Source organism: Rhagoletis zephyria, unplaced genomic scaffold (genome assembly GCF_001687245.7).
Source record: "Rhagoletis zephyria isolate East Lansing unplaced genomic scaffold, Rhagoletis_zephyria_1.1 Rzeph_scaffold_07858, whole genome shotgun sequence".
NCBI lineage: Eukaryota > Metazoa > Arthropoda > Insecta > Diptera > Tephritidae > Rhagoletis > Rhagoletis zephyria.
Window position 1 is genome coordinate 1809 of NW_016164940.1, and position 9193 is coordinate 11001.

At 41.6% G+C, this 9193-nt stretch overlaps 1 protein-coding gene across 1 annotated transcript; it reads left to right on the forward strand.

The window, feature by feature from the left end:
- Positions 1 to 1699: 1699 nt before the first annotated feature.
- LOC108374568 (uncharacterized) lies at positions 1700 to 5326 on the forward strand. The gene has a single exon (XM_017630544.1). It carries the CDS (start codon positions 1700 to 1702, stop codon positions 5324 to 5326), a length of 3627 nt encoding a protein of 1208 aa, XP_017486033.1.
- Positions 5327 to 9193: the final 3867 nt, after the last annotated feature.

A 9193-nucleotide genomic window follows, 5' to 3' on the forward strand; every position in this document is an offset into this window, starting at 1 on the left:
AAAGACAAAAGAATAACAAGAGAAGAAAAGCAAAATCTTTAAAATAAAATTTTTTTTTTTAACTAAGGATTAAAACAATAGAATGTAAACAAAAGAAAGTAAAAGGAAATTTAATAGTACGAACTAAAATAATTTTCTTTTATATTCTTATGTACATACATATACGTTTAGGTCCGCGACCTAAATATATTGCACCACCCTAATCCACGTTTTGTCACTTGATGTAAGAGCACACAAACACATACATAAGTTACGGCTATCTTTCCAGCCACTAACAATAAGCCCCACTGTACGGTAACTTATTGGAGGGGAAACTTAACGAAAGTTACTGTGCGATGGGCTACATCCCTTTTCGTTTGTTAGCACTTTGTCACTTCTTAGAAGACCGTCTGAAAGGAGATATCGCAGCTGTCACACCTCGTTTGGTAAGCCAANCCTATTTTCGTTACATTAACTTTACGCTGGTGCGCTCCATCTTCGTGCGACGCCACCTGCGTAAATATTGGTCCTTCGAGCCTAAAAAGTAACCACATTATACAGTCCACACAGCATCTCATCTGAGTTTTTTTCAACTGCCTCAACCGATCGCCACATTTTTCCACATTGGTCATGACAGCATCACGTTCATCTACATCTACAACCTGAGTTTTTCGCACCACAACCAACGTGCCACAAGAGCTACTCAAGCAGCGATTGTTTGATTCATCGCTTAACCGGCTGTTTAAGTTGCTTAACCGGCTGCATCTCATTGACCACAAGCAGCACGTTTGCATCACAGCACCACTAGTTTCAGCGACACATTTTTTAACAAACCAGCATATCGCACTACACGGCATATAACAACACATTAAGGTACGTGGTTGAATTTCATTGCACTTGTGTTTGTACGAATCTTAACAAAAAAAAAAGCGCGCGTGATTATTTTGAAAAAATAAAAAGGGGAGAAAACTCAGTGCTTAATATTTTTCCGAAAACAAAAAAATAGAACATTTTCACGTTTATTGGTGTATCGGCTAACATTAACGAATTGCTCGAACGTCCATTTTGAGTCTTGATACGGTGTTGTTTGTGTAAAAAATACCAGTCGCATTTACCGAAGCACAAAATTGATAAAATTTATTCTTTTCTTGCAAAGCACTGAATTTAGTTTTTTTCTCATTTTACTGGCTTTCACTTTATTTGCATTTTATTAATCACGTAACTTCAAGTATATTTTGCGAAACTCCTTTGGTTTCTTTTCACAGTGCACTTGTCTATTATTAGTGGCGCGCTTGTACATATTGCTGATCACTTCACTGGATTGTTTCCCCCATTTATTTGTTTGTTGCATAAAATCACAGCCGCGCTTGAATAAACACAATTTCTTCATCAGAAATTTTAAATAAACTGCATATTGTGAATATCAATTATTTACACACGTATATCACATATTTGATAAGTTGGGTGGCGAGTGACTTGCACATTTTTGCATATACGCACATACACATACGTAATTACGTATTCGACGGTCTTACTTGGCTGGAAAATAAATAAATCGGTTTTTAAATATACAAGTTAAACTTTGTTGTTCTTATAAGAATCAGGCTTATTTCGTGCTAAGCGTTTTTAGTGGCAATATTTCCCTACAAATCGGCGATTTCTATTACTACAGACAAATTTCTTTTCTTGCGTCCAGTTGAGTGGTCTTTGGTTGTTTTAAATGGATACCTCTATTCGTCAGGCAGATTCAGTAGCAGAATTTGAATCTGACTACAACTCGATGCAGCCATCAGAGCACACAAAGCACTCCTTAGCTTTCCAAAAGGACGAATTAAAGGCTCTGTGGGAAAAGGTAAAGGGGTCTTATGATGAACTCTGCGCATCAAAAGAGCTCGAAACCAAAGACCTGACATCGATTAAAAAGAAGTATAAAAGCACCTACTTCAGTTTTTTGCGGTGCCAAGCAGCTATGGCTGATCTTTCAGAGCAACTCGCAAAGACTGAAAAGGACAGCGAATACAAGTCAGGTCGCGAGCTTAACATTCATCTCCCTCCTTGTGACACAGACGTTTTTAAAGGAGATTATCTTTCGTCGCCATCGTTTAGGGACATGTTTACGGCTATATATATTCTCAATAAGCGCCTTACCCCAGTTGAGAAGCTGTATCACCTCCGGCAAAAGACTCAAGGGGAGGCCAAGGAAATAGTGCAGAGATCCCCATTAACCAACGATGGCTTTGGTGCAGCCTGGAAAAATCTTTGTGACAGGTACGAAAATACACGTATCCTCGTCAACGCTCAGTTAAAGGTATTGTTTAATTTAAACGCAGTTGAGAGTGAATGCGGTAGCTCTATCAAGAAACTGCAACGCGACATAAATAATTGCATCTCGTCGCTTCAGTGTCATCAGATTGATGTTTCAAATTGGGATGCAATATTCACATATTTGTGTTCGACAAAACTGCCAGAAACGACACTGGCACTATGGGAGCAAACCATAGAAAATAAAACTGAGATTTCCAAATGGGTAGATATGGATAAATTCCTATCCAATCGGTTTCAAATACTGGAAACCGTCACAAGTGTTAGGGGATATATAGCTTCGAAACCTAAACCACCAAGCTCTCGGACTTCTGCAGAGACGCCTGCAAAAAAGCTTGGCGCCTTTCAAGCCAGTGTAGCAAAGGCAACATGTAAAATGTGCAACAGCAATGCGCACAAGCTATCAAAGTGCGACAGATTTTTGCGTCTAAAGCCTACGGAGCGAGTAGATTACGTGAAGAGCATTCGCAGTTGCTTGAATTGTCTATCTGCTGGGCACACAGTCTCAAGATGTACCAGCTCATTTAACTGCAGCACTTGTCATTCGAGACATCACAAGTTGCTCCATATGCCAATTCAGCCAAAAGCAACAACTGATCCATCGGGTAACGTAGAATCTACTCCAAAACAGGCTCAATCAAGACGCGAATCTGAAAAAGGAAACATCAAATCGGTTTCAAATGTAAATTCTTGTTATGCAAATACAAGTAAAGGAGTTTTGTTAGGAACAGCATGCGTAAACATACACTATAATGGTATACATTTTTCGGCTAGAGCGCTTATAGATTCTGGTTCTGAGTGCTCGTTCATTACTGAGAGACTCAAACGGAGAATCAACCTGCCATCAAAACGCTTGCATGCCCAAGTTTCGGGCATCAATAACTCTGTATCTGCGCAGGTAAAAGAAGCGTGTGCTATTCAACTTCGGTCACCCACAGACCCGTTAATTAATATAGAAGCAATCGTGCTGGTTTTACTGCAATTAACCGGGGATCTTCCGACTTGTCAGATAAGCGCAATGACGCGGCAATCGTTCCAAGACTTGGTCTTGGTGGACAAAAGATTCTTCGTCAATGAGCCAGTTGACCTGGTCTTAGGAGGAGATATTTACCCGCAAATAATTTTAAGCGGAATGAGGAAGAACGTATTAAATACGCTTCTCGCGCAAGAGACCGTGTTCGGTTGGATACTGACTGGTCGCGCGGACTCAGTCAGTCCAACTAACAATATCGTATCGTATTTTAACGAAGTCACGTTGGACAAGCAGCTAGCTGCATTTTGGGAGCTGGAGGATGTCCCAAAGAAAAAAGGCATCAACGAAGATGATAAATACTGCGAAGAGCTCTTCAAAGCAACTACAACACGAAATACCGATGGAAAATACATTGTGTCTCTACCTTTTAAACGGGATTTTCCGAAAAATGTGTGCTTAGGACCTTCGCTGAAAAGTGCATGCTCTCAGTTCTACCGGAACGAGACGCGACTAGCGAAAAAGCCTGTCCTTCAAACAGAGTACAACCGGGTTGTATCTGAATACGAGACACTAGCACATATGTCAAAAATTAACAAAAACATTTCACCAGATTCAACGGACTGCTATTTTTTACCGCACCACGCCGTTTTAAAGGAAGAAAGTACCACTACAAAGGTCAGGGTTGTATTCAACGCATCATGCCCAACCGCTAATGGCATGAGTTTGAATGATGTCCTCCTTCCAGGTCCTGTACTTCAGGCCGATTTAACGATCCTCATACTCCGTTGGAGACTGTTCCAATACGTCTTCAACAGCGATATAGAGAAAATGTATCGGCAAATATTTGTAAATGAGAATCAAACGAAATATCAGCGCATAGTTTTTCGCACCTGCCCAAGAGAACCAATTAGCTTATACGAATTAAAAACGGTGACTTTTGGCATCAACTGTGCTCCTTATCTCGCGATAAGGACATTGCATGAACTAGCTGATGAGGTCGAGAGCTCGTTTCCAATCGCATCCGAAATTTTGCGAAAGTGTATGTACGTGGACGACGTACTTGCTGGAGGACACAGCATCGAAGCAGCGATTAAAGCTCGAGAAGAAATACTACAGGTACTGGATTCAGCAGGGTTCCCGTTAAGAAAGTGGACTTCGAACTCCAGTAAAATACTTGAAGGTATACCGAAATCTCATTTACTCACCGACGATTTTCTAGAGTTTGAAGAGTCTAGTACGGTAAAAGCACTTGGCATCAGATGGAATGCCAAATCTGACTACTTCTATTTCACAGCAAAACCAATAGAAAATCGTGACGTCATCACTAAAAGAGCGATACTTTCAGCTATCGCCAAACTGTTTGACCCGCTCGGTTGGCTCGCTCCAGTGGTAATTGTCGCCAAGATCATTATGCAAAATATTTGGTTGGAGGGAACTGGTTGGGACGATACCGTGTCTCCGACCACATTAGACCGTTGGCAGGCATTTATGCACGACTACATGGACATTAATACCATTCGCATACCAAGATGGGTTCACTTTACGCAAACAGATGACGCCGAAATACATGGATTCAGCGACGCTTCGGAGAAAGCATACGCGGCGACTGTTTTCTTGAGAGTTAAGACTGCGGAAAAAGTTGTGGTCAGCCTTCTAATGGCAAAAACAAAGGTAGCGCCCGTCAAAACAGTATCGTTACCCCGTTTAGAACTTTGCGGCGCAGTTTTGCTTTCGGAAACCGTAGAAGCGGTCGTCGAAAATCTGAGTCTTGGACATTTGAAAATAAATCTCTGGACAGATTCGACAATAGTCCTCGCATGGATCCGGAAACCACCGTGTTCGTGGTCAACTTTCGTTGCTCACCGAATAACAAAAATTGTAGACAAGGTGGGAACCGAAAACTGGCGTCATGTGGATTCGGCATCAAACCCAGCAGATCTGGCGAGTAGAGGACTTTCGGCGAGTGATCTAGTCAACAACTCCTTGTGGTGGCAGGGTCCTTCTTGGTTACAAGAAGACTATTCGAGATGGCCAGCACAAGAATCGGACTAAGACACAACCATTGAAGAAAAAAAGGGTGCATGTTCATGCAACAACAAAAGTAAACGACTTTCACGACATTCTCGATCGGTTTTCTGATTTGTCACGGGCTTTAAGAGTTATATCTTATATTATGAGATTCTATCAAAGAATCAATCCCAAAACAAAATCTTCCTTTAAAGCGGAGTCTCATTCAATTTCGTCCAACGAAGTTAAAACAACGACCCAACGCTTAATAACAATTTGTCAAAAACAATATTACAACGAAGAATATATAAGGTTAAAATCTGGAAAATCCCTCGACGGAAAAGTGCAATCCTGCCTCTTAACCCGTTCATCGACAAAGATGAGATTCTGAGGGCTGGTGGTCGTCTGAGCGCATCTTGCGATCTGTCCTACAATGAACGTCATCCTATCATTCTTCCGTATGGTTGTAGGTTGTCCCGTCTCTTTGTCCAGTTTATCCATAAAATTTCCGTGCACGGAGAAAACCAGCTGATGCTGCGACTCATCCGATCGCAGTATTGGATCCCCAGGGTGAAAAACTTGATACGGTCCGTCATACATAACTGCATGGTCTGCACGATCCACAAGAAACGGTCGCAAACTCAACTTATGGGAATCCTTCCCAAAGAACGCACAACCCTTTCCCATGCATTCACAAACACGGGGGTGGATTTCGCCGGCCCGTTCGACATCAAGTCCTACCGGGGCAGAGGATGTCGCATGTCCAAAGGCTACGTGTGTCTTTTCGTCTGCTTCTCGACGAAAGCCATTCACCTTGAAGCTACCAGCGACCTTAGCACCGCGTCCTTTCTAGCCGCTTTCGCAAGATTTGTTGCTAGACGAGGATGTCCAAAAAATGTTTACTCCGACAATGGTACTAACTTTGTCGGAGCCTCACGATCTTTACGAGCGGAATTTAAAGCATTTTTAGCTGAGGCACGCAATAGCACCCTCACTAAATACAGCCATCAAAACTTAGAGTGGCATTTCATACCCGCTGCGGCCCCTCACATGGGCGGTTTGTGTGAAGCTGGGGTGAAAAGTTTCAAAACCCACTTTAAAAAGATTGCGTCCGACCACAAATATACTTTTGAAGAGTTCAGCACACTCTTATGCCGTATTGAGTCTTGTCTCAACTCACGACCACTAAGCCCCTCTTCAAACGAACCGTCTGACCTGGAGCCGCTTACCCCAGGTCATTTCCTAGTCGGCGGGCATCTTCTTGCCCCCCCCCCCTCCTCCCGAAATCGACGTAAACGAAAATCCTGCCTCGATCGTAAATCGATCGCAGAAACTGATGGCCCTACATCAGACCTTTTGTAGGAGATGGGAACTGGAATACCTCACCGAGCTGCAGAAACGCATCAAGTGGAAACATCCACAAACCAACTTAAAACAAGGGGAGCTGGTCGTCGTTAAAGAAGAAAACCTGCCACCAAACGAATGGAGATTGGGCAGAATAGTCAAGCTACACCCAGGTTCCGACAACCGAGTAAGAGTAGTCGACATCGATACAGCTAAGGGAGAAATTACAAGACCAATTGCAAAATTGGTCCTACTTCCGCCCTGCAATGAAAACCGCACAATCTCTCAATAAACTCCCCTACTATTAATTCCACTTCACAAAACCCAGCTATTCCACTTCTTACTCCCTACGCTATTCCACTTCTTACTCCCTACGCAATCTCACATCTAAAATGCCAAATATTCCAGCTACAGAATTATCGCTATGAATACTTGAGCAATTTTGAATTTGTATAAAAAGAAATTAAAATATTTGACATTCTCAAGACCAAATAATTTGAAAAGATAAGAAAGAATATGCAAGACGCATAATCAGCCTACGATTAAACTAAATTATAGCGAATTTACATGATTCAACTTTCACAGGCGATTGGTTGAACCAAAGGTTGAACGCAAGTGGGCAGCGGACCAACTTCATTGAAAGCGATTAGTGGAAAGGCCATTTACACCATTCAACTGTTGCATTCAACTAAAAGTTGCATGTAAAATCGCCTCATGTAAATTCCCTATCAGATGGAATTGTGGGGGAGGGGGGAAATGGCATCGAATATTTCCATACCGCCTCATCGTTAATTTTCCATTCAACTACTCAGTTGAACAAGCCACAAGCTCACATCCAATATTGGGGAACTCAGTCCAATGGGTAAAATAACAACACGCTTGCACGTCTACTTTCTTATATTTTACATTCGGGTTCAGCAGTGAAGAATCATTACATACATATGCATGACAATGTTCAGAACAGGCATGTTGCAAATATTTATATTATTATACACATTCGCATTCCGAAAATTCGCATTCGCGTACGCAAATGTGGAAAAGGTGACATTCGAAACATCTCTAGTTCAGACTACGTTGAACTGATCGGGGTGGCACTGTCGCATGCGTATTTTTGCCAACGGGCTCGTTTCTGCCATTGATTAGGTCATAAAAGGAAAGCATAACACGTTTAAACAGCCTTTATATAAAGTTAAGCATTGTTTCGATTCTAGTCTCTATATTTTTTTTAATTCCAAACTGCCCAGCCCAGAGCAGTAGTATAGGAGTTTTGGGTAATTCGTAAGAGGGTGGAATGTGGTAATACACTAAATAAATAATTTAGCACCACGTAGCTTCCAGATTTCGTTCATATTTGTTGTCAATAGTGGAGGTTAGTGCTCGAGATAACCATTCTTACCGTATCCAACTCATTCATACATAGGTGCTCAGAAATTTCATCAGTTGAAAGCAATAAGAGTCTAAAAGTGTTCGGTCTTCGTTTTGGGAATTATACGACGTGCTGAACGCAATGATTATAAAGGGATGTAAACATGCATATGATATCGCACGTCCATTAATATAGAGACGTAAATCAAATTTACGTTTTCAGAGCCGGATGGGGATGTTAAGTTCCTTTCTATCTGTTTGCGTTCAGCACGATCGTCGATACCCTTTGTATGTATATACCGAAATTTCAGATGATAGATACGGGTCAGCTCGTAATAGGCTTTCTATATTCTATATTCTCTAACTAGATGACGCACCTTCAGTTCAGCATTAATACAGAATTCGAATGAAAATGGAGCTTTAAATAAAAGAGCTTTCATCACTCACCCATAGCAATACGTTGCAAACGCCAGTACCTGCTGGTGCTGATCATCAACCATGGTCTCAAACGATTACGTCGTTGCCGTCGTTGCTGCTACTTTTCTGGCGGTCACAGGCATATCTGCTACAGGGATCGGAGCGATGGGTCGCTACAGTACTACGTTGCACACTACCATTACGTTTACCAGTCATAATATGTATTGACGCTATTACAAAAGGCTGTAATTCGTTCACCTAGAATAAAACCAATAAATCACAGAAAATTAGCTACCATCGGTGGAATAACAAAATATCAAATAAATATTTTAGTATACCGTCACCATTAGGAAAGTTCGCTACCCAGCTCTTTCCACCTACAGAGCCAGAATCGGGCGTTTCTCAACCTCCAAAAAAAAAAAAAAACGATGCCATTCACGAAGGTCCTTTCATTTTAGTTGCAGCACAACAGTGATGTGCGCGATCTGGTTTGATTATTTTGCATTTTTCACAAAAACGCACCGATCCATTTAAAGTCCGATTTGTGACTGGCAGCGTTTTGGCAAAGTTTTCTAAAATTCACTTTTGTTGTTCGTGTGTGTCTACATGGAAAATGTGGTCAATGTCTGATTCAGGTTTGCGCCAATTTGATGGCACTGTACGCACTGGTGTAAATATGGTATTCCAATAAGACCAGAAAAACAGCACTCTTCACTTTTCTGGAGGAAAAGAAAAACACAAGTCGCAGCGTCATTCCATCTGTAAAAAGAAAAAAACCAAGCGAAT

Excerpts from the sequence above, each read along its gene's own strand:
- LOC108374568 (XM_017630544.1), top strand. The coding sequence starts at position 1,700 with ATGGATACCTCTATTCGTCAGGCAGATTCAGTAGCAGAATTTGAATCT.